The sequence below is a fragment of the Sardina pilchardus genome, chromosome 2 (assembly GCF_963854185.1).
Source record: "Sardina pilchardus chromosome 2, fSarPil1.1, whole genome shotgun sequence".
Classification (NCBI taxonomy): domain Eukaryota; kingdom Metazoa; phylum Chordata; class Actinopteri; order Clupeiformes; family Clupeidae; genus Sardina; species Sardina pilchardus.
Window position 1 is genome coordinate 25,892,554 of NC_084995.1, and position 26,001 is coordinate 25,918,554.

At 45.9% G+C, this 26,001-nt stretch overlaps 1 protein-coding gene across 1 annotated transcript in view; it reads right to left on the bottom strand.

Annotated features, from left to right (window-relative positions):
* The window catches only part of fat1a (FAT atypical cadherin 1a), a 78,154-nt gene that overhangs the window by 51,471 nt on the left and 682 nt on the right, over positions 1 to 26,001 (bottom strand). The window contains 2 exon segments of the mRNA XM_062523542.1: positions 8,182 to 8,496; positions 21,374 to 24,660. Of these exon segments, the coding sequence (XP_062379526.1) occupies positions 8,182 to 8,496; positions 21,374 to 24,632 (3,574 nt within the window). The 5' untranslated portion in view covers positions 24,633 to 24,660.

The window sequence follows — 26,001 nt, forward strand, 5'->3', positions numbered from 1 at the left end:
GCTCATCAAATGGATATTCATAGGAGGAAATACAAACAAATACAAGTTTGAGCAAACGGCCCGCCCACTGAGGCCGCCACAGCCAATCGGGTGGCCCCGGTGGAGATGAGCCAGAGGGAACAGGGGACAGGTCTCTGAACTCATCAGGCAGACAAAATGAGCAACAAATAGGGATTCCGGAAAAAACACACGGTGTGTGTCGCCAGAGGACTCTGAATTATTAACATGATGAATTTACATGTCATTTCAGCTTGCTGCACATACATATGAATGCAATGCCTCTTCTTCGCCCGACGCAAGCTGAGCATTGTTGATGCCATCACCCTGTTTCGAGATAAAAAATTCCATCGGTCTGGCTCATTACTAAAACTTCAGCGCCCTGCGATCGCGCCTTGAGAGGCTCTCAGGGGCCTTAAAGCCCGTCTGTGCAGATGCCTGCTTTTCCTGTGAGTGCGTGGTCGTCTGCGGGGAATGCCCGTTTGACTGGGGGAGTAATTGGATGCTGTGGTGAGCTGGAGATTACCAGCTGGGGCTTTTTCACCGCGGTCTTCCCATCAGCGCTACTCTCTGCCCAGTCTGGGCCATCCATTTAGAGAGAGAGGCGGAGTGGAGTGTGTGTATAACAAGGGAGACCGAGGCAGGCTAAAAAAGAAACAGCGTCTCCCATGTGGATCATCCGGCTTTAAAAATGCATGATATTCTTCACTGTCTAAAGCTGCAAGAGTGCATTTGCAGGGGCAAAATGGCGAGAACTCTGCATTTTTAGGTCTCTCCAGTGCGTTGGCTGAAAGGAAAAGTCCACGCCAGGCTAGCAACAACAGGTGTGCCAACAGCCACCCTAATCACCACCCCTCCTCCCCAACAACATCTGAGCTGCTCAGCCATTCCAAGTGTTCAGCCATCACTCAGACGTGCCTGGGGGACAGAGACAAGAAGGCTGTATTTCTGCTCTCCGGATCTCTAAAACTCTCTCTCTCTCTATCACGCTCTCTCCCTCTCTCTTTCCCTCTCTCTTTACCTCTCTCTCTCTCACTCTATCTGTCCCTCCCTTCATCCCTCCCTTCTCTCTGCATTTTTCTTCTCTTCATAATCTTCGGTGTGTGCTGCCAACAGCTCACCTCTCACCCCTCCCCCACCCGTTCCCCACTCACTCCCATACAACAAAAGAACCAAAAAAAAAAAAAGAAATCTCAGGAAATGGCTGGAAGTTGTTGGAGGTAGTATCCATTTCCTAACTGGCTTCCCCTTGCTCCCAGACCTGAGCCTTTTCAAAAGTACGGCTGACAATGTTTTTCTTCTTTATCCTCTCTCTCTCTTTTTCACTCTCTCTCCTTTTCCCTCCCTCCCTCTCTCTCTCGCTCTCTCCCTCCCTCCATCCCTCTCTCTCTCTCTCTCTCTCTCTCTCTCTCTCTCTCTCTCTCTCTCTCTCTCTCTCTCTCAACAGAGGAGACGTTGTTGAAAGCTGATACCAGATCCAGTGAGTAGATGATTTACTGCAAAGACCCCACCGGCTATGACCACTCCTCCCCAACCCCCCCGATAACAACGGCTTTTCATGCAACTCCAGGGATTAACTATGCATTTGGAAAAAAAAAAAAACCCTGTCAGAAGAATCCCTGCTTGCAAACGCATTACAGAGATTTTCCTTTTAAATTCCCCCCACAATGACTGTCTCCACATGCCAGGCACAGTGGGACAGGGTAAGGGTGGGGTGGGGGCTGGGGAGTCCTCCCCTTCAATAGACATAAAATAATCACATGAGTTCATCTTTCACATTCAGCACAAAGGCTGTGCTCTCGTGTGCACTACTAATGCTATTCCACTCAGAGAGGCCTTTTTACGTAATTAGTGCATTTAACAAGCACAGGACCCAATATTAAAACCAACTAGAGAGTAAAAAACTAAAAATCGGATTCGACTGTGGCGCTTCAGAATGATACTTTCTTTTAGTGTTTTGCTTTGCATTGTTAATCTTTTTAAATAAGGTAGAGGATCGATAGAAATCACTCCAACCTCTTCTTGGAATTGGCTAGCAGTTCAGTTGAGTCTCATACACAGCAGTTACAACAAATATCTCAGTAAGGCTGTTTCCATTCTTTAGCTTCTGAGTTGTTGAACGTTCCGAGTAGACTTCTCTTGAAGAGGACTGAAAGGGTAGAAATGTATGGAACACAATGATAGGAGACACCAAAGAGGCTCTTGCTGCAGTGAAACACTTATGACCTGGGCTGTAAACATGCACTAGTGTGTTAATCTTAAGGCCGTTTCACACCAAGTCCGAAGGACACAAGAGGATGAAATTTCTCTAATTTATTTCATCACAACACATTTCGTACTCGGAGTGCAAAGACTAATGAGAACACATGTATTTAATTACCAGGGTGATTTGAGGGTGAGTGAATGTTTCGTCCAAAAATCCAAAAAACAAACTTTCGTGTGTAAGTAACCTCAGCAAAACACTACAACTGAAAAAAGAACAATGCTAAAGACCTCACCCAAAACCATACAAAACATTCCTGCAAGCTGCCATTCACAGCTTGGCCACAGAGTCTTGCCCATCGCCATTATCATCATCATTCTCATCACCCTCATCACCGTCTGTTACCAGTCGTCCCTCACAACATTTTTAGTGAGAGGGCATATGGGTGGAGACACATCACAAACAGGCCCATAAGCTTCGAATGCACAGTATGTGTGCACACACAAGCCACACTTCAGAGCAGCTTTTTAGCTCACTGAAAATCACATGCAAGCTAGAAAATGATTAAAATAACTTGAAGCTTAAATTACTGTAGTGGAATTAAAAAAAAAAAAAAAAAAACATATACCCACAGAAGTTTCCAAAGAAAAGGTCAAAAAGCTGTTTTAGCAGCTTTCAAGCCAAGCAGACTTCAGTGAAAAGGGAAAAGCAAAAGGTGCGGGAGTGGCAGCTGTGACTGTACTGTACACCCACACAACTCAGCCAGGGCAAAGGTGCGGAGGCAGGGAGAGCTACCGCACAGGAGGGTGGAGGAAAAGGACACCCTGGGCACGGAGAGATGGAGGGATGGAGAGAGAGAGGGAGAGGGAGAGAGAGGGAGAGAGAGAGAGGGAGAGGGAGAGATAGAGATAGAGAGAGAGGGAGAGAGAGAAAGAGAGAGAGAGGGAGAGAGAGAGAAGGAGAGGGATAGAGAGGGGGACAAGATAGAGAGAGAGAGAGGGAGAGGGAGAGAGAGGGGTAAGAGAGAGAGTCTGTTTGTGTTCAGGGTTGGGTGTAGAGAAAAAAACAGGAACAATGATGATATAGAGAGAGGCAAAGGGAGAGGGAGAGGGAGAGAAAGAAAGAGAGAGGGAACTGAGGAATGCGGTGCTATAAACCTGATCCACGTTGTCCTCGGCTGTGGGTGGGTTTTCAACACAGCAGGTCAGAGACCAAACATTCACGTGGATCTGACTGACTGACTGACTGCACACTACAGGATTACACGACAGCACAAATGCACCACATATCCCATGGCTCAGACACACACACACACACACACACGCGCACGCGCACACACACACCCACACACACACACACATTGCTCACCATTTCACATTTCCACGTCCACAACCAAGCTGATACACAGAAAAGATAAACACGCATGTACACCTACTATTACAACCATGTATGCTGACATGGGCAACACACACAGCCAGGCATGCACAGCAACACTGAAACACCTAACATTAGCCTGTGAACACACACACACACACAGAGACACAAAGACACACAGACACACAGACACACACACACACACACACTCCTACAGTACACACCCTACCATGACCCTCCCACACAGACCACACACAAAAACCCACGCACACCTACTATTACACTGCCACACTCACACACAGACACACACTTGCGCACAACAATCAGGGGGAGGAGATTAAGGTCAGTCTGACTCTGGTGGCCGGCCCGGACTTTGGCTCTGAGCTGCCCTGCTACAGCACTCAGTTAACCCTCAACAAAGAGAGAGAGAGAGAGAGGGAGAGAGAGAGAGAGAGAGAGAGAGAGAGAGAGAGAGAGGGAGAGAGAAAGAGAAAGAGAGAGAGAGACTGAAAAGAAAAGAGGAGAGGTATACTGCCGCTCCCAATATGAATCTCATAATGTCTAGGTATAGTAGGTGGATGAGAAAAAGACAAAAAAAAAAAAAAAAAAAAAAAATGATGGAAGTGGGAAGGAAGGAAGTGAATGAATGAAAAAGGGGGGATAGGGAGCGATAGACAGACCAGGAAATAGAGAGAGCTGCCCTTGCACTTTAATGAAAGACCAAAGCCAGACGGAGGGAGAACAGCAGGACTTGTTTACTCGGCAGAATAAAAAAAAGGAATGAAAGCCTTTCATCCTGGGGTTTACCGAGCTGAGCTGAGGCGCGAGGGTGGGGTGGGGGGGGGACTCGGAGGTGTGTGTGTGTGTGTGTGTGTGTGAGTTTGTGTGTGTGCGTGGGGAGGGGTAAATGACCCCCGACCGCCAGAGAAGCGACAGGGCCTTCATGTGAGGTTTGCTTCCGTCACACATCGTCAAAGAGCCTTTTCTCGCTACACACACCAGAAAATACTCCCATTTTCTCTTCACACTCTCTTTTCTCTTTCTATCTGCTGGTTTCTCTCTCTCTCTCGCTCCCTCTCTCTCTCTCTCATCATCTCGCCTGCTGGCTCTGTTGCTTTAGTGCTTTTTACCGTTTTGTCAATGTGGCAAAAAAATCAGCTCTATTTTTCAGTCAGTTTTTGATGTGTACAATCAAAAACAAGCAAGTTGCAATTTGTTGTAGTTGTACTTCTAACATTTGATTGTGTGTTTGTGTTTGTGTGCGTTTATGTTGATGGAATACTTTCACTGAGCCCCCCCCCCGACCACCACCACTACCACCACCACCAAAGCTATTTCTCCCTTTGAGCATCAAACAGTGCTTTTGTGTGCTCCTAGACCTTCTGGCCTGAAAGACACGTTTGGCCTTATCAGTTTGTTTATTTATTTATTTATTTATTTATTTCTGTGTGGTGGTCCTTCTGTTGCTCGGAAGTGACTCCGGGCCGTGCACATCGGCGCGAGGGCGGGTAGGTGGGGAGGGGGGGGGAGGGGTGCCGAGCCCAGTTCTGAGCCCGAGCTGCTCTGCTGGGTCTGACAGCGCCGATGCTCTGCGTTTCACTGATGAAAGTTTTAACAAGCTTTGATATGCATGACTTAACTTCACACACACGCGCGCGCACACACACACACCCACACACGCATGCACACACACGTACACACACACACACACACACACACACACACACACACACACACACACACACACGCACACACACGCACACACACGCACACACTCACACACACTCACACACACAAAATCTCTCTTTCTGTATCTCTCCTCCTTTTGCTTTAACGTTCTCTCTCTCTCTCTTTCGCTCCCTGCACACACTTACCCACACAATCATACATCGTCTCTTCTACCCCTTCTCCCTCCAAATGGATCTCGATCGGAACATAAACCTCATCTTAGCCCCCTTAAAAACCAAACCTCAGGTTTCCTACATAAACATTATCCCCTTGCAGGGGAAATGTTTACCCTTTCTGTGCTGAACATTTTCTTTTCTCTCTGTCTCCCTCTCTCTCTTTCTCTCCCCCTCTCTCTCTCTCTTTCTGTACTTGATGCAAGAGGCGGGCTATCCGTCTGATCTGAGGAGCTCCCCTCTGAAGCGCTAACAGCACACATGTCCAAACACTGAGATCCATATTGCAGCATGTTAAAGGGCAAAGAAAATCTATCTCTCTGTGATGGAAGGTCTCAGAACACCCACTAGCATTCTTCTCACTGTGCTCCACTGGTGGTCAGATTGTTCTGAGAGCTTTTTGGTAACCAGTGCAGGTCTCTCTTAATTAGATGAGAGAATCCCAGAATCTCAGGGTTAAGTGAAAATCACTGGGGTCACCTTCAATTGATCTTCAGGTCAAATATTGATTCATGCCTTGATGGATTTTTAGCTGGCCCTCTCAAAAACGAAATGAAAAACAATTGCTTTCTGAATTTATCTTTTTCATTATTCATTTGGTCTTGTTAATAATAAATAGTCTGCATCTATAAGAAACTAGAGTTTCAAATGTTGCGCTGTGATGCTTGTTCTGACCAATATTCAACAATGTGAGTGTGCACCCCAGCAACACACATTGTTTCTCTCCTGTGTGTGCCTTGCTGGGTTTCACAGACGTTGTGTTCTGTTCTGTGTGTGTGTGTACATGTGTGTCCTTTCACCTCTTTATTGCTCACAACTGAGATTTACTGTCTGGCCCAAACGGATCCAGTCAGCCACTCGCCACTTCATTAACCAAGCCTTCCGCCGCTGTCCAGCTTTTACAGTTAATGCTAAACAAGCGCCGTTAACCAATCCCCCCCGATATTTCTCCCTCTCCCCCTGGACCCTCTCTCTCTCTCTCTCTCTCTCTCTCTCTCTCTCTCTCTCTCTCTCTCTCTCTCTCTCTCTCTCTCTCTCTCTCTCTCTCTCTCTCTCTCTCTCTCTCTCTCTCTCTCTCTTTCTTTCTCTCTCTCTCTCTCTCTCTCTCTCTCTCTCTCTCTCTCTCTCTCTCTCTCTCTCTCTCTCTCTCTCTCTCTCTCTCTCTCTCCCTCTCTCTCTCTCTCTCCAGTCCTCCTGCACTGGACGGCCGCCAGCTGTGAAGCAGTCATTACACGACCAACCCTTATTTGGTCTGAGAACTGGCGTCGGGGTCGCTGCTAAGCAAGAAATAACTGTCGTTTTGTTGATGAGAACGCAGACCACACACGCCAGCGCACGAGGAGTGATTGCGATGAGAGCAGCGCTGCGTTCACCTAAATGCATGTTGGCTGTGTGAGGCATTGCGTTGCCTGGGGCTACCAAGGAAAACGTACAGCTACGAGCACGGCACTTTATAGACGAGAGGCTGCATTTTTGGAATGGAAAATAAGCATTCGTGTAATCTCAGGGTAAGACTCAAAACATGGGTTTCTAAAAAAAAAACACAATCAGGGCAAAGGGAGGAAGAATGTACGGTAAGTTGATACAACAAGCACAAAGAGTGCAGAGCAGCTCAGATGTGGGGGGAAGGTACAGTACGGCCGGGCAGCTAACGTCTCCACATTTCCAAGGTCTCTCAGGCGTGCACAAAAGGCTCTGATGGCACCTTCTACGGCCGTTTTCACTTGTCTAACACTGAAACGCCACAAGGTTCCTTCGCTGAGAGAAAGGAAGAAAGCAGGCAAAAAAAAATAAAAAATCCCGACGAAACTGCAACATGAAATATTCAGTGAGGGTCCATTTAGAGAGCGCCGTGTGTGTACACAGTGTTCCCTCGGCAAAGTGAGGGAGAAAAAGTGAGTGAGAAGGAGTGAGACAGAGAAAGGGGGAGAGACAGGCACTGGATTCCTGTAGTGTCTTACACTCACGCACCACTGAGTTCTAGTTTTCCGTCTATCCCCCCACCTCCACCCCCCCCCCCCCTCGCCCCCAACCTAAACCTCACAGTTTGGGCGCGCACCGTTTCCTTAGATGAGAGCACCAGCCCAGCCCGTCTCCTGCCGTCTCAGAGGGCACGTTTAACATCCACTCTATCTGCCCCGCTCCGCTTCTTTTTACACACGCGCGGCCAGTAACCCGCTTTGACTGTCCGCACCCGAGTGTAAAAGACGGCCCCGTAAACTCGCCCTTCATTCTCTATTAATGGCCTGCAATCTGGCACAGGCAGATAAACAGATTCGGATAAGAGATTGCAGCGGAGACAGACTGGCGAGGACGGGCAGAACGGAATGCTAGCAGAGCTTCAGAATCAGATGGGGTTCCCTTTGGAACGTGTTGGTGTTAAGGCTAACAGGACTACAAAGGCCCTTCGCCGAATAAAAGAATAACTAATACTAATCAGGTGGTCTTTCTTGCATTGGGATCACAGAACAGCATATTGTAAGCAAGTAGCAGGGACTGGCGGATGGAAATTAGCTGTTAGCTATAATCTGGTGCAAGTCATCTCTTTACTGTATGTAACTAATGAACCTTGTACATGGTCCCTGCTTTAAATAAACCAAATAAACTAAACTAAACTAAACTTTGACAGGCCACATAAAATGCTTTCTAGTAAAAGGAGGCCAACCAACTCTTCACAATGTCAACATCCACTCTGCAAGTCCTTACCTGTCTTGGGGTGGATGGCGAAGAAGCCTTGCGGGTTGCCACTGGTGATGCGGTAGGACAGCTTGTCGCTGGAGCGCATGTCTGGGTCAAAGGCCTCGATCTGGATGATGGACAGGTCCTTGGGCGAGTTCTCCATCACGGTGGGGTAGTAGACGGGCTCGGTGGTTTGCGGCGCGTTGTCATTCACGTCCTGCACCTCCACGTAGACCTCGACGAAGGCCGAGAGCGGAACCACCCCGCGGTCGCTGGCGTAGACGGTCAGCCAGTAGTGCGGCGTGGTCTCGTGATCCAGGAGCTCCTGGGTGCGGATGACACCTGCGCGTGAAGAGAAGGAGGAAAGTGAGTTCATGAGCAATACTGTATGTGTCTGGGTAACGTACAGTATGTGTGGACAGAAACCACACAAAACACGAACCTATGAAGACATTTGCATTTACGTGTGTGTTTTCATCCTAACCTTTCTCCTTAAAAACACTGACTGTTGTCACACAGGGAAATGCTATTTTATGTGTCCTGACAGTTCTGGAGTTCTGAGAATTGTTTGAGAACACAATTTCCATGCAGTGTTCAATAAGCTGCCTCAGATGATAAAACCCACATGTTAGCCGAAAACATACTCTTACCCATCAATTAGGTGCTTTGATGAGAAATGACTGGTAGCTTTTAAATTTAGCCTTCCATGGCATGAACACACTTGGGCACTGTCTCTCCAAACCCGAAGTATGACCTATTCATTTTGCATTTGCACTCGAAGCAGTCGACTTTTAGCTGGGTAAATCTACTTTACTCTAACAATACAAAGCATAGCTTCTGGCCACAGTGTTATGATTTAAAATGTTAACTGAAGTCATCGACTGGCCTGAGTCATCTCAGGTTATACCAGGGCGTGAGACATGCATCACAAAGTGCTGCCATAAAGGGGGCAAGTAGAGACAGACAGAGAGAGCGAGAAGGAGAGAGAGAGAGGGAGAGGGGGGATAGAAAAATAGAGAGGGGGAGGAGGTAAAGACATTACTGCCAGTCTGCTCAGTTTAGTTTTCAGCTGAGCAAACAAACAGGCCTTCACAGATCAGCTGCCATTGCCTCACGGACTCGTATCGATGACTTGAGGAGCGGTGTGAGAGATCGCTGAGCAAACACCAGGCCACAATATGGGCTGTTAATTTTCCCCTCACGACACGCACACACTGACTGGACTCTTTGTTTTTGAAGGGAGGGGGAAAAACTTCTCATTAAGATGTTGCTGTGCCAAGAGTCGTGAGATCAAATGTTTGTTCACTGAACTTCCTGCGAGGGGTGAGGATCAAAAGTCAATAGAGCCGCTGTATTTTTGAATGATGCATAACCAAAGAAAAAAACTGATAGGGGATATGAGGTCATAAATTAGTTTTCTAAAAACTTCCTCATTACGGTTATCATCAGTCATATAATAAAGTCATGAGCTCATCGGTTTGCCCTCAGCAAGGCGTGTGTGTGTTGGCTCTGCAGTAAAGACAGAACCGTGCAGGCACTCCCTGTCCAAAGTTTATGGCGACCTGGATAACCAGAGCCTAGGTTTCCTCCCTGTGTGTCACTCACCACAGATAAGGCCTATCCCATACTTTTCTGGAACAACCCACCACTGTCATGCATACACCACCTCTCCATGGGCAACTTCCTAGTGTTTTGTTTTAATAACTTAGATATGCCTTTTATGAGTTCTGTCCGTCATTGATGGTAGGCTGAGGCAAAATGACTGAAATTACAATGACTACCGTATATCAAATGATTCAATCTCATCTTCCAAAAATAGTCCAATAAAGAAGAAAATGAAACCGCTCATCCAATTCATTGCATTTTTATGCTAGCCTAATCGTTTTTTTGTATTTTTTTGTTACAAATAACTGTATCCATACTCAGTACGGCATGTACACAAATAAATACATGTACTCGTGCTCAGTTTGAACAGAATTATATCAGTGCACCCCTAATTTTATCAGCACCCTCTGAAACAGCCCACACACACACACACACCTCTGGCCTCAGCTCCGTAACTCAATGACTCGCACTGTGAGTTTGTAACACACGGGGGCCAAGAACAGGCCTCCGGGGAACTCCACGGCAAAAAGAGCCATCAGTGATGTCTCACTTCCGCAGCTCACCCTGTTCTCCCAGCCTCTCCACTGCTTCTAACCAGCTTCTCCATTTATTTGACTTCTTTCCTCGTCATTACTCATCATTACGGCCAACTGAAGCTAGCTGCTGACTCTTAATAGGTGGGACTGGTGGTGAGCCCCAGAAAACGGATATCCTACTTAAGCCACATTTCCTCCAGGCAAGGGAATTGGGGAGCTATAGAATGGCTCATATATCTTCACCATGATATTGTTGATGTTGAACAAAAAAAAGTCAATAGACGGGTGGGAAAAAGATGGGAGATGGAACAAAACAAAACTATGGGATCCTAAGCACTATAAATCTACTGTTCATTTTTTGCTTTTGCTTGTCTGTCTGTCTGTCTGTCCGTCTGTGTGTGTGTGTATGTGTGTGTGTGTGTGTGTGTGTGTGTGTGTGTGTGTGTGTGTGTGCATCGGGTGGAGGGAGTCCCAGAAAAGATTGGTAGACTACCAAATGTGCTTGTCCAAGGCAAAGTCTTCGCATGGATTGACTGGCTAAAGTCGTGCTCAAGCTGCAGTGGGAGATGCTGGGGATGGAAGCACAGAGCGGGGAATTGCAAATGTGATGCATAAATAAAAAATGTGAGTGCTGATCTAACTTGTGGAGAGCAGTAAGGCACTATGTGAGTGAGTGTGTGGCTATATGGTACATTCATTTGGGGGGGAGGGCAAGAATGAATGAATAGGCAAGTGAGGAGGAGGAAGAGAAAGACAGAGATGAGTGAGAGCTAGAGAGAGAGCTAGAGAGAGAGAGAGACAGAGAGAGACAGAGAGAGAGAGAGAGAGACAGAGAGAGAGAGAGAGAGGAAGGGCGGGTGAGTGGGAGGCAGGCGAGAGAAGGAGAGGCAGATGGGAGTCCGGAGGGGAGCGGAGGAGATGGAGAGGGCTCCACACTAAGGGAGACAGCGTGAGAGAGGAGTGGAAAGGGCAGAGCCTGCAGAGAGGGATGGAGAGATGAAGGAACGGAAGGGAGAGAACGAGTGCAGGAGCACTGGATCGGCAGTGGGAGAATGTGACTGTGGGAAGCCCTCTTTTAGGGAGAGAATGGCAAAGACGGAGAGGCAAAGGATTCAGCGAGTGAGAAAGTCACATACAGCGACATATTGAGGGAGAATGAGTGATGAGTGAATCAGCGTATAAGGGGCGCATAAAGAAATGAGATTAGAATGGATAGATAGAGTGACAGAAAAAGAGTGAAAAAGTGGTAAAAGAGTAAAGAGAGAGGAAGGGAACCTGTGCCAAGCCTATACCCACGTTTGAGCCTGGGGCTGCCTCTCTCTCTCTCTCTTTCTCCTTCTCAGAAACGTGTCATCTTCTCCCCCTTTTTATCTCTCCCTCTCTAAAGCAGTTCACTGCTTCACTCAAGTCACAGCAGAAAAAAAGTCTTATCTTCACCTCTGAGCCATAAAATAACAACTGTCCTCATTTGTCACTCTTCTTGAGTAGACATGGGCTTGGTCGGCTCCAACTCACAAATGAGCACTAAACTGTCAAAGTGTAAGCTAGATTCAAAGGGATATTTTAGACGTTAATTTTCATTTAGACATTTAATTTTCAGGCTCTTCAGTTTGGCTGCTAATTCAGAATTGTCTCTTGAGTTGTCTTCATAATCCATGCTTTGGCCTACATTTCAGCAGTTTTACAAAAACAGGTTTGCCAAGAGAATCATCTTTCAGGCTTCAATTATTAATCATCAACTTAAAAGGAAGATAAACTAGAAACTGACTAACATCTCATAAAATGAATCACAGCCTTCCTGGTTGGTTCAGAGTTTGGCATGAGGTACGGCACCTATCTAAGTGCAGTGATTCACTCTGTACATAAAAGACACTCCAGGTATTTGGCCACACCTGTAAAACAGCACTGACGGCGGAAGCTACAAAATTCACCCTTGGGGAGTTGGAAGCCTGTCTGCCTTGCACTCTCTCTTTGCTTTGTCTGCTCATCTTTCACCCGCAGGCTAGATTTTTCACAGGCGTCCGTCCCCAGATTCAACACTTCATTGAGAGCTACTACCACCTAGACGACATGACAGACTTATCATGCACATGTGTTATTTGTCTGTGTTTACTGGTATAGCCAACATAACATCAGTTGTTCTTACTGTCACCACTGATGATGACAAGTGACTTCAACTAGTGAACTAACTGAACTTCAGGAAGTGATTTGATTGAAATTCTGAATAATAAATGAGGAGACAGAGGAGAATGGCCCACTCTAAAGTACATAGAGCCCAGCAAGAGTCGGGAGAAGCTGGGAAAATGGAGTTACGAGACACGAGAAGAGTGGCGGTGCCGGTGGTGGGAAAGGCACAGAAGAGACAGAGGGCTGATAGAGTAAGAAGGACAGAGACAATGAATGTGAGAAAGACTGGGACGGAGTGAGTGCCGGGACAGAGAGAGTCTGTAGCGAGCGAGAGAAAGGACAGAATGAGAGGCACACACACAACAACAGTGGAAAAGAAGAAAAAGGCTTGTGAGGGCCCCATATGCCTCCTCCATAATGAGAGTGGAGAGAGTGCATCAGGAGCTTACATGATGGACTGTGCCAGGGCACCATTTTAGCTCACAGCAGGGAATCTCCGCCCTGCGCTCCTATCTTCTCGGCGAGGGCAATCAGAGGCTGACGGGGTTAGCAGTTAACTGCACTGCGCTGCACTGTGCCCCCCTCCCCACCGGGCGGCCTTGCCATGGCACGCTGGTATTAGGCCAAACAATGGGAGAGGAAGGCAAAACCGCACACAGAGAAAAAACATGCACAGACACACACACGGCCTCATTTGCACACGTCTAGTGAGAAAAGTAGTGCCAGAGGTATCTTTCACTCACTCATCCAGCATCCCTCCCCAAGCCATCCACCCACCCACACACACATACACAGACACACACACACACACACACACACACACACACACACACACGCACACGTCTCACAAACACGCATGGAGGATGTCGCGGCAGCGCCATGGCAAAGCTTCAGTTTGAGAGACTGCATATTGTACGCATATTAAAAGCTGGCAATTGAAACAAATTAGAAAGCCAAAAAGATTACCGGTTGTCAAAAGAGGATTACGATTCGCAAAATCCTGTTTATCCCCCTGTTCTCATTTTCCTACGGCAGCAACTCTGCTTCCAAAAATGAGTCAATATCATCTTTTTCTGGCAATGAACATAGCGTGTCTGTAATAGGCACCGACGCCACAAGAGACGACACTATGTTTCATACTGCTACTCTGGTCTTCCTCCCATCTCAGTGCCACTCTTCAACATTCTAAACTTTCTTTTCAAGCCTCTCCATCTGACCTCAGCAGGCCCACGCTCTGGCAGGATTAATTTAATATAACCTGAGATCGCACAGTGTAGGAAGAAAGTGTGAGCATCTGAGAGGAGTGGAGGTCGGCAGGTTTTCAGGGGCAACGCTGGGCCTGTATTCCCCGAGTCTGCGGGGGGAAAAGAGGCTTTCTTTGAACTAGGCTGGCTAATTCTGTACTCCCGCTCTCTGCATTCCTCAACCTTCTTAGGCCTCCTTCTGCCTCACATGCTTACATAAACTCTCAGTGAGCTCTCTCTCGCTCGCTCGCTCTCTCTGTTTCTCTCTCTCTCTCTCTCTCTTTCCCCCTCTCTTTTCCACAGCCCGGCAAAATATTTGAAATTCCTCCACTGTAGAGAGCCTGGTGTATTAGCGGCAGTCCTAAGCTAAGCTCTCCATGCCCCCACAACTTAAATCATATCATTCCCTCAGTTCCCAGAGTTTTCAGAAGCTCAAAAGTAACCCTGATCTTCAACATAAGTATTAATGCCTCAAACTTTTGAAAAATGTAATAGTCTGAAGTGCTGCCACAGCATGTGGCTGGGTAGAGGGTATAATTAAATAAATAAATGTACACAAAAAAAAAGAAGCCAAAGCCTGCTGAGCGATATCCAACAATGTCTAAAAGATCCAGCTTTGAGTGATGTTCCATTACTTTGTAAAATTTCGAAGCACTGCCTAGATACTAGTTGAGGAGAGAGGAAAGACTACAACTCTTAAGAGCCTGCTCTATATATCAAAAATGTCGTGTTGAGACTTCTAGGCACTTTCTGAGCCATTCAAACAAAAAGGATTGGGGGGGGGGAAAGTAAATATCCTGATACTCAACTGAGGAAACCAATTACTCTCCAACAGCCTGAGTATGACTTCCGATATATAATAGGTGTGTCTGTCACACAACAGCAGCCCAGTCACAGCACCCACACCCCACCTTATCTCCCAGATATTCTCAAGCGGAGAGATCGGCATCCGGCTCAGTCTGAGCCGCAGCCCGCATCCACCTCATGCATCAGCATGCGTTTCTGTTGTGTGCAGCCACCGTCGGGCAAAAGCAGCCATATCAACAGCTGGCCCATGGGAAGTGGTGCTTTAGACAGACCAAATCATTTCCCCAGCTTAACAATGTAGAGCACTGTGCCTTGCTCCATATATCACCCTAATCTTATCGTCTAAAGCGAGATGGAGGGAGGAGAAAAAACTAACAGCCACCCATTTAATAAAAACAGCATTACCAACTAATGTTTCGAATTATAGCAGAGGCTAGAATACTAAGAGTTCAAATAGACAGCGAGAAGCAAACCCTATCCATTGAAAGTGTGGAATGGGAGGGGAGGAGAAAAGAAATGAATGAAAAAAGGGGAGTGATGCAATTAGAACATGCCTGGTGGGATTCTCTTTTCTCTCTCTCGCTCTCTGCCTCTATTTTCTGACTTTAGCCCGTTAATTCCAGTCCAGAGAGCCTTTTGGGACATGCCCAGACAGCTCCCATTGTCATCGTATCCCACTGTTTTTGTATGGAGCCTTGGAGCAAAGCTGCTCGATGAACCACCTGCTTTAATATCACATTATTATTTCAGAACTACCACCTTTTGGCTCTTGGTGTGTGTGTGTGTGTGTGTGTGTGTGTCTAGAGAGGCTAGTTCCCCTTCCCCACCTGCCTCCTAAATATACGACACCATCTGCCCTGCACTGCTGCAAGATTTTCATGATTAGACAAATAATAACCACACCAGGATTGCCAGGGCTGTGCAGATTACAATTTGACTTGTAAGCCAACTTCTGTGTCTCTTTCTACCTTCACTCTGTCTCTTTTAACAGAGGGACCTGGATAACACGAGGCAGCGAGTCAGTGTTCAAAAGCTGGCATGCCACTGACATTTCGAGAGCCCCAGTTTTTTCTTCTCTCCCTCACTTGCTATTTATAATCTCTCTCCTGTGTATTTTCGCCGCGATCAAAGGGCCTCTGAATGTGCCCAAGTGGTGGAAGGGCCTAGTGGTGCAACGTATAAACAGAGCCAGGATCTCTTGGCATTTCTGCTCCAAACAGTCGTCTCCGGTTACCAGAACTGAGTGTTTGCTCTAAGTAAATGCTCTAACCATGAAAAAGCTCATCTCAATGCTCATCATACCCCAACTGACACCCTTGGGTGAAGCCACAGACCAATCGGTTGTGCTGATGTATTGCAACGCTGACTGGTAAGATATTTCAGCGGGCATGTGGTTGGATGTTCCTGTGCTTGTTAACTCTGGTTTTGAATCAGAGTAACAATGCAGAAATAAATAAAGCAGGGACTGTTTGTCTTCATCACTTATTGTTAGGGGCCTTTTAGTGGTATGCATGTCAACTCACTGTGGGCATCCTAAGCCACTTACAGTGGAAAAAAAAATGTTGCACTGTTCAGTCACAAACACTTACAAAGTCAATGCATCATACACATGGGTTTGTTTCACATGGATGCATCACATAATGTAAATGCAGAGCCCACCCCCCTGAACACATGTACTGAAATGTAAGGGAAAAAATCAGACGATATCATTTTTTTTTTTTTCAATCCAAACAAATTCATACAATCACACAAAGTTTGACAGTGACTGTTGCCCAAAGACTAGAGTTCTTTCTCCGTCACTTACACACCATGGTGATAGTCTGGCTGCGTTAACATAATGAGAGTTAATTTGCAATCAAGGCTAAGGCATCTGCACGAGGTATCTATACTGAGCCCAAAAAAAGACTTAATGGGCTGAGAGAGCTACAAACTTTTAACAGGGGGGAAGTGTGCCTTTCATTTAACACCCTACAATCAACCTCAGGGCTTCTGCGCATTCCTGGTCCAGTCGTCCAGGCAACGCTCCTCAAGCAAAGATTATTTGGGAGTCATGTGTGTCGGTTCAGACAGTGAAGAAAAACAAGTCACACTTTCAGCCTATGTTACGTTTAACATTCAAGGCCATCCTAGAGAGAAAATAAATTTTACTCGAGACTCGGCACTTCCGTTCAGTCAATCTCAAGGGAAGAGAAGGTAGAAAAAAAACACCTCTTGCCTTCCCATTTACCCTCCCACCTCTCTCTCTCCCTCCCTCATTCTTTTCCCCTCTCTCTCTCCTCGTCTCTCTTTACCCCCTCCCTCTCACGGTCTGGGATCTGCAGGCAGTCAAACATAAAAAGACAAACCATTCAGCACATACCTCTCTTATCTGGCATCAGTGAGAGACTCAGCCTACCTCACTCACACCCAGGAAGGGCAATGGGGGGACAGGGCTAAAAAGATGGTGAGGTGGAATTGCGTGTGTGCGATGTGTGGAGTCTGCCTCCAAGAGGAAAAGCACACTTGCAGTGTTTTGTCATTACATGTCAAACTATTTCATCTGGCTACACAAAGCCTCTCTTTCACTGAGCTGTTGTGCCACGGGTTAAAGTGAAAGGGCAATGCATACATTATCCAATAAGCAAAGGGCACTGCATAAGTTAACCAATGAGCAATATGGGCTGTGGAAGAAGCAATTCCACAGAGGCCCGAGCATTAGTCTCTGGACTGTTACAATACAAACCATGTGCAGTACCGTTCCTCTCATTAACATCATTAAAACGGCACAGCCATTTGCTCAATTTGTGCAATTGCAAAAGTCAAAAGGAGGCTTTATTTCCCACTTTGAGCCCCTTTCCCTCCACCCTTCTTGCTAGACCCCTGCCCCCATCTCTTCAGCTCTTATCAGTCTGTGCTCCAGATGAGTGCAAATTGCTTTATCGCATCTCGCTTGTTTGACTCTGTTTGAAATTCCAGGCTGACTTCATTAAGGAGTTTGAACAAAGCAAAAGGAGGAAAATTAACAGTTCTGGGAAGACAAACAAGTACCAAAGGGGGGAAAAGCTGCCCAGGCACATCTCAGTCTCAGAGGGAAAAGAAGAGAAGGTAACATTAGCAGAAAAGAGGAGGGTTGGAATGGAAACGCACGCTTAATTGAACACATAGGAGATCAGACAATGCCCTGACCTCAAATGTCAGCAGTCAATCCTTTCGTGCAAATAAAGACCTAATGAATAAACTGAAAATAAGGTGCACTCTCTCATTCTGCCTTCTGCCCGTGGAGTAACTCCTACCCCCACATCACCACAGATTGGGCACAGCCAAACACTAACAACATCCTCCACCCAAACCTACTTCTGTCTAAGCAGCTCCAGATGTTGATGTCGGTCAAGACTTTTCCCCCCTCTCTTGGCTATGTTTTAACCCCCTCTTGCCGGTGGAAATGCAAGACAACTTATCAATTATGTATGAGAAGACACAGCAGTGGGCCGACTCAGAATAGCTTTCCTCAGCACTTCTACACTTGAGTGACGACCACCTCATTTGGGTCAATCAACCTTGCCTGTGACCACAGAGTTCGCTTGACCCCACTTCCAGACCCTAAGCAATCTAGGTCTCCTTAGACAATGTCTTCACTACTCCAGATTCATCTGGATCCTCAACACTTTTGTTGTGATTACGACTCTCCTCATTTTTTCGAGGCCATGAAACGGAAATATTTTGAAGCAATGTTCAAATCAAGCTTTGCTTACATTATTGTCTCATCATGTCTGATACAGAGATGACTACACTCGTACATCTGGAGATTTTAAAACAGAAACAATGTAGTGCTGATGTAGTAGCCTGGACTGGTGTAGTAGCCATGGACTCATCACCCACCATTTTGAGATCCGTTTGATTATTCCCTCTTTTCTCCAGGGGTTTATTAAATAGTGCAGCCAGATTCCATGCGTGGTTCTGGCAACATCAATCAAGTTAGCAGCATACCTAGCTGGCCCCTGTTTGTGTCAGGCACTGCCATTAACTCAATTACCCCACCAACAGCCTGATTCTGACTCTGTGCACACACCAGGGCCAAAATTAGCCCTGGGCGCACACTAAGTCTTACCCAGGCTTCACTCAGCCCCCAACTTTAAACATGTTTGTGTGCTCAACAGAAGTAAATACAACTGCCTGAGGTTCACTAGGTTTCAAGCCAAAAGCACAACAGGCAATGCCAGTCATTGAGGCTTCTAAGAGTGAAGGACAGCTATATCTAACCTACGTCAAAGCAACAATTTGGGTTTTCTGCTAATCTTATCTTGGCCCTAGAGGATAAATGCCCAATGCTATTTCTTCTGTCCTTTAGGGGAGGGGAAACTCAAAAACATGAGGTTAGGACAAGCTAAATCTTGAGCTAGATCTATGCATATCTTTGAGGAATCTGAGGTTACAAGGGGAGATTTTTTTTTCTTTTCTTAGTTTGCTAAAATGCATAAAGCAGGAACTACGCCTACATATAAGGAAAAGATGGAGCTATAAAAAGGGGAGCAATGGCTATTCCCCATATGTATCCTACCACGTCTGAGTTGAGGTGGTTTTTAGAGTAGGCTCTGGAGAACTTTTTGTTTACACATTCCTCCGTTCTCCAATGCCTGAGCCCTGAGGCTTGCAGAACAAGAGCATAAAATGGATAAATAAAGACTACACGTGGAGAACACAGGAGTCCAGAGCCGTTAAGTAAACCAGGTACAGATGTGTTGGGTCTTCCTTGGGTACACTTCTCATAAAACATTTGCAGAGTTGGGAGGTGTGTGTGTGGTAGTCTGGACAATATTGAATGTCTGAAGAGGAAGTTGCTATATTGTTGCTTGACATCTTGTTATAGATCTGTTAATCTTTTCCAATTTCTTCTAACCCATCCCCAACCTCTTGGTAAATGTTGCCCGGCGCCACAGCAGCATCATAGTATTAAACCACTGTGAGACTGATCTGCTAGAAATGTAATCTTTCAGCCACATGTGGAACACACCCCCACCCCACTCCAATCCAGACCTATGTCATCTCAAGAGAGCACTCTTCCCCTCGGGCATATTTGCTTTGCTACTGGCGCTGGCTGTGATCCCTAACAATGGCAGCTCAAACCAAGGCAATCCTATCATTGCCATCAAAGATAAATCACTTTAAGGAGGGCGCAGAGGTGGAGGCCCGACCCGGAAGAGCAGGTCAGGGCTGCTGGTGACCTGTATCCTTTTTACTGGATGCTGGGGGATGGGTTTGGGGGAGGAGCATAGGAAAGGGACTAGGGGATGAAGGGTGGTCCCGGCCAAAAGCCTAAGCGACTCAAATATCCTTTAGTTCTAGGTATACTGTATCATGTATCATGCTCCTTCTGTGAATTCAATGGCACCACACAAACAGCTAACCTCATTCCAGGGCATGATTTCTGGACATGTGAGAATACTCACCCAGCTCAGGGTTAATTTTCACAGAGCAAAAACTCTTTGGTGAAATGGGGCTCAAGCCAAGTTTAAAACAATCTCAGCTGAGTTTCAAATTGGATGAAAGAAAAAAAAAACAGCTGTGCGTCAGTTCTCAACCATGTGCCCTTGCAGGCATCATTTTGGCTTATTTTCTCAGCCTCTTTGAACAACAAGGAGAAAATGATCAATAACCATCTAATGAATACGGCACAACACCATCACCATAAGACAGGACCAGAACAATAGCTGACAGATGGTCCTGAAGGGGTGAAGCCCCATTCTAGCTCATCCTGTCATGCTAAATTTACCAGCAAAGAAAGTGATATTTCCCCAAAGGTTCACAGCAGACGATGCTAATTTACGTCTGTTAATGAAGAGTTAGCGTCTGTATCTGTCTCTGTCCAATTTCCCCCATGTATTTCATTTCACATGATCGAGGTCTCCAATGATCCTGTCATGCTGAAAATCTTTGAGCAACTTTAATTACTTCACAAAGTTTCTTTCCCCTAAAAGCTAAGGAAAGTGAAAACTACATCCACATACAGTGAAAGGTTGATGTTTTATGTATGAAATTTCACAGGCTTACTTTAACATTAAAAATGAAGGTTATATTGGAGAGCATGGATATACTTTAAGGAAAGAAAAATTTGACATTAATCTACCGGGTTTATGATAATTCAGCGCATATTTCTTAAGTGCAGGCAGAACCAGATCTAACTTAAAACCAGTAGCTTTCTGTGACAAAGAGACTGTTTGAATTCCACACCGATTATTTAAAGCCCCAGGCACAGGTGTTGCTGCAGTAGTAAGCAGCTGGGGGAGAGATATTAATACATTCTTTGTATAGCCTGAATGATGCTGTTTCTTGACTTTGGACAGAGAAATGAGAAAAATGTGATTTGATTCAGAAGATAACTTCCCTTCACCCTCACTGAAAAACACATCAGTCTGTACCCTAAATCAGACATTGTTATGCATCCAATTCCAATTAAGGGCAACCAAATCAACATATTACAAATATATTTTTTCTGGAATACAAATGGGTGAGTAGGAGAGGAGAGCAAGGTGTAGAAGGGGGAAATGATGCTGCAATCCTCTTAATACCACGGCAACTAGTTTGGAATGTCTATGGCAGGTCTAAAGAGACAGCTGCTCCATCTGTTCCCACCATTATTTTTTGTCCTCTCAGAGAGAAAAACACGAGAGCAGGGAGTCAGGCTGCTGATTGTGTCTCTTTGAAACTCCTACACCATGGCTTAAGTGCTTGCTCTAGTCTGATGTATATCAAAACACAATCATTTTCACAGCCAGTGAAGCTAGCTTTTAGTATTTTATCATGGCAAAATACATGAGGAGACTTGGACTAGGCTTCAAGTCCCATTACAGGTACTGTATTGATGACTACTGACCTGTTCTTTTACTCAGATCAGACAGCCAGTGGGGAAAAAAGTGCACTCACCAGTCTCTTCATCGATGGAGAAAATCCCGAGGCCTGAGCCATCCCTTATGGAGTATCGCACTTCACCGTCTTGGCCTTTATCCTCATCCTGAGCAGAAACTTTCATCACTGATGTACCGATGGGGACATCCTCTTTGATAAATCCTTTATCCACAAACGATGGAAACCAAGGCCTGTAAAGGTTTTCATTCACATCCACCACCTCTACCTCAATGTGGCAGGTAGAAGACAAGGACATTGGCTTCCCTTTGTCTTTGGCCTTCGCTGTGAGGCTGTACACCTGCTTCTTCTCATAGTCCAGGTTCTGAACGATGCGCACAGCACCGCTGAGTTTGTCCACTTCAAATTTCCCTTCCCCATTGTCCACCAGGCTGTATCGTACCTGACTGGAGGGTCCCACATCAGGGTCATGGGCCTCCAGCCACATAATCACAGTACCGATGGGAAGATCCTCGCGTACCTTTACCCGATAGTTGGGTGGGATGAACTTGGGGGGATTGTCATTGACATCTTCCAGAACAATTTTGAGCAACACAGTCGACACAAGCTGTGGTTCAGCAGTGGCTTGGTCGCGTGCTGCAATGCGCAGAGTGAAACTTGGATGTATTTCTCGGTCCAGAGGCTTTTTCACACTCACAATACCTGTCTCCTCATCAATAGCAAATTGACCGGTGTCAGCCAAAATAGAGTACCTGACCACTCCATTATCTCCAAGGTCTTTATCTTTTGCCTGCACTGGAATGATTTCTGTCCCTACTGCTGTACTTTCACTAATTTCTATAGAGTAGCTATCCTTGAGGAACTGTGGGACATTATCGTTAGCATCAAGAATCGTAACATCTAAGAGGCGTGATGAAGACTTCTGGGGTATCCCTAAGTCATATACAGTAATGTTAAGGGTGTAGTGATCCTTAGACTCACGGTCTAGGGGTGCATACACTTGGAGCCAGCCAGTATCCATCTCTACCACAAAGCGGCTCTCAGAATCACCCCCAGAGATGACATAAACTAGTTTTCCATTGAAACCACTGTCTGCATCTGATGCTGAGAGATGCACAATCCTAGCTCCTACTGGCAGATCCTCTTTCACCTCAATTACACTTGGGAAAGAGTCACTGAATAGTGGAGCGAAGCGATTCACTGAGTGGGTGTCTAAAAAGTGTTCCTCGGGTTCCACCTGACTATGGATTTTGCTGCCCTGAAGGAGTTTCTCTGCCAGCATTGTGGCAACACCAGTGTCAACGCATTTGACATGAACTGGCTTGTGTGAAGTTACGACAGTGATGTTCATGATCATCGGTTGTGTTTCACGCTCTCCATCACTAGCAATGATTAGTAACCTATGGATGGACACTTTGGCTGCCTCACCGTCAGTCAAAGGATGTCTTAAGGAAAGGACACCGGAGTTGGGGTTCAAGTCAAAGAGATCCAATTCGTTACCAGCTTTAATTCTGTACCTTACAAGCTGCAGCTCATCAGCGTCAATGGCAGACACAGTAGTAATCTGCTCACCAACACCATGGTCCCTTGGAACAGTTACATCACAGTCAACATTCTCAAAAAGGGGCTTATTGTCATTTTGATTGTTCAAAGTGATTGTGACCGGCGTCTCCACCTCACGGCGGAAAGGTGAGCCCCAGTCTGAGGCCCGTACCTTCAAATTGTATATCCGTGGCATGAGCTCGTAATCAAGTTGTTCTGAGGTGCTGATGACCCCTGAGAAATAGTCAATGACAAATGGCTGAGGGTTGACATTAGCAATGCTGTATGTAACATAACCATTTTCACCACCATCCAAATCTGTGGCCTTCACGGTTAGCACACTCGTACCTACAGGCATATTCTCATCAACACTGGCCTTGTATGAGGACTGCTTGAATTCCGGGGCATTGTTGTTGACATCTGTGACATCCACTATGACTTTAGTAGCTGCATTTTTGTCGCTAGTGACAACTTCAAGCTCAAATTTGGAGACAAAGTCAGCACGGATGGGTCCAGCAGTAGTGATAAGTCCAGTGTCTGGATTGATGGCAAAAAGATTTTTCTCCATCTTCTGCCTGAATGTGTATTTCACGTGTGGATATTTTGGCACAGCTGTGACCATAACAACTGGTGTGTGGAGTGGTGCAAATTCACTGATGTTGACACGGTAAACGGGCCTCTCAAATTTTGGGGGGCCCACTTTGAACTGTGGGGATGTGACATGAATAACTTTAGCAGATGAAAACTGAGGAGGATTTCCTTTGTCCTTAGCTTGTAGAGTGAGGTTGTATCCAAACGGCTGACTATCCCAGTCTACATCCTTAACTGCTTTAATTTTGTATTCCTTGCTCCCTGGGCTAATCCGCATAGCCTTGAACTGCTGGAGGGGATCCCCCGCCACAACACTGAGTGATGCAATCTCCCCATTGGCACCCTGGTCTCCATCCTCTACACTCACTATGGCAAAAGTGGGATCTTTGTCTGTGTCTGAGGGAGCCAACGTGACAGCTGTGATGACAGGGGCATGCTCATTGGCCTGTTCGACTCTAATCGTCAACTTAGCCATGCTGCTGAAGCCACTGCTCCCATACAGTTTCATGCCACGATCGACAGCCAGGATCTCCAGCTCATACGACTTGGTTTCAGAGTAATCCAGCTTTCCAGTAAGTGTCACAACTCCACTGGTGGGATGCACTGCGAACATATCAGTCCACTCCCTGAAGCTGTAGTAGTACTCGCCATTAGTTCCAATGTCAGCATCAGTGGCAGTGACCTTGGCCACGCTGGTCCTGATGGCGGTGTTCTCTGGTAGGGAGATGCTGTAGGAGGTGGGCGAAAAGAGTGGCCTCAAGTCATTGGTGTCCAGCACCTTAACTCGAACTCTGGCTCGCGCCTCAGCATTGGTGTTTTTCTCTACAGCCTTGATGTTAAGCAGATAGTGGTCTCTGACCTCCCGGTTGAGAATGGCGCTGCTCCCACCTTTGGTCCTTATTCGCAGGAAACTAAAATCTCCCAACATGTAATCCTCAGCTTTGAAGAGGTTCTCGTTGTCTCCCGACACAATCTTGTACCGTATTTCCCAGCTTGGGTCTGTGAGATAAATGCCCATCTTTAATGGAGTTTCTAAATAGGTCTTAGCAGCTGAGTTCTCATATATGGTGGCATTGTAAACAGAGTGAGTGAACTGCACAGGCAATGCCGTCTCTCCCAGCCTTTGGTTTGCTATGCAGCCACAGAGCTGCATGAGCACAAGTACTGAAGTTAAGTGAATCCCCATGATGGCAGAGTGTTCTTCACCAAACCACCTACAAACAGAAGACGGAAGACAAATGAGAACATTGATATCAGCTACTTTTCATGCAATCCCCCAAAATGTCCAGCAAATTAATAATATCAGATACAAAGATACAAACTATCTTATATTTGTGTACAGTAACACTGTATTGCTACTCAGCCACAGGGGCAAATCAACCCATCAAAGAAAAAATATATATATAAAGCCAACATTGTATTATTACCAATTTACTAAGTCATTTCTATTGCACTTAATCTGAGACGGATAGGAATTAAACTACTCCTTTCCAATGCCATCTCAAATTCATAGCTCAGCAATATCATTAAACAACGGCTTTGACACAAGTAAGATGCAGCTGGACTTTTGAGGAATAGCCTACATTTGTGATTACTTGACTACTCTCTCCTTCCACGAAAACTCAACCCTCCCCAATGCATAACGTTAAACCCAGCGTGAGAGATTGTCGGCGAAACGACAAAGCCGTTGAATTTCAGTCCGCAAAGAAATGTGGACAATTCCACAATGAGACATGTTATCATACAAGCGCTCGTGTAAAATAATGTATCGTGCAATATTATTACACACTTCATCACATCAAAGTAAAAGGTTATTTGCATTAATCATAGGCTGTATTATTATTTCGCATTCCGTACATCTTTACTATCCTCTGATCTGTGTGGCATAATGTAGCCTATCTAAAATATTCCGGGCTTGAGTTACAAACGAAGCCTACATTAACAGCAACGCTTTGATAAATGCAGTGAGATCGTTTGAGAGACTATACATCGTATAGCAACTGGACTGGCAGCATGTAAAAATACCCTTCTCATTCTTACATTTCAAAACCTATCTCCAGTGATACGGATCTACGGGCCGATTCTATATCAGACACGGGGGCCCTCTCAGGAGTTGTGAGCTGGCATGTCCACCGTCTGGTTGGCGCGGCTAAAATAAACAGAACTTTGGAGCACACCCGTTGCAGAATGAAAGACGGTAGGTTATACTAAAATGAGTTGTATGGCTTTTCGCCTAAAATTACTACAACAGAAGTGTGGGGTTTTACTCGCTTCTAAATTTGTTATCAAAAACTAGATAACCCCTGGTGACAGACAAATAGTTTACGGTAAATTCGTTATTTTATTGGCAAACTTTCTTGCTTGTTGCTGTGCTGATTAACGTGTAGGCCTGTCTTGCACGTTTAAAATGAATCCATATTTTATTCATACGCATAGGCTTAGTTGTAGTATGCAGTAATGTGTATATAAAAACACAGCGATGCTAACATCCCGGGATGCATTGTAGCCTACTTCAACAGATAGCGAAGCAATCCCTAAAGAAAGGTGGCTAGTCA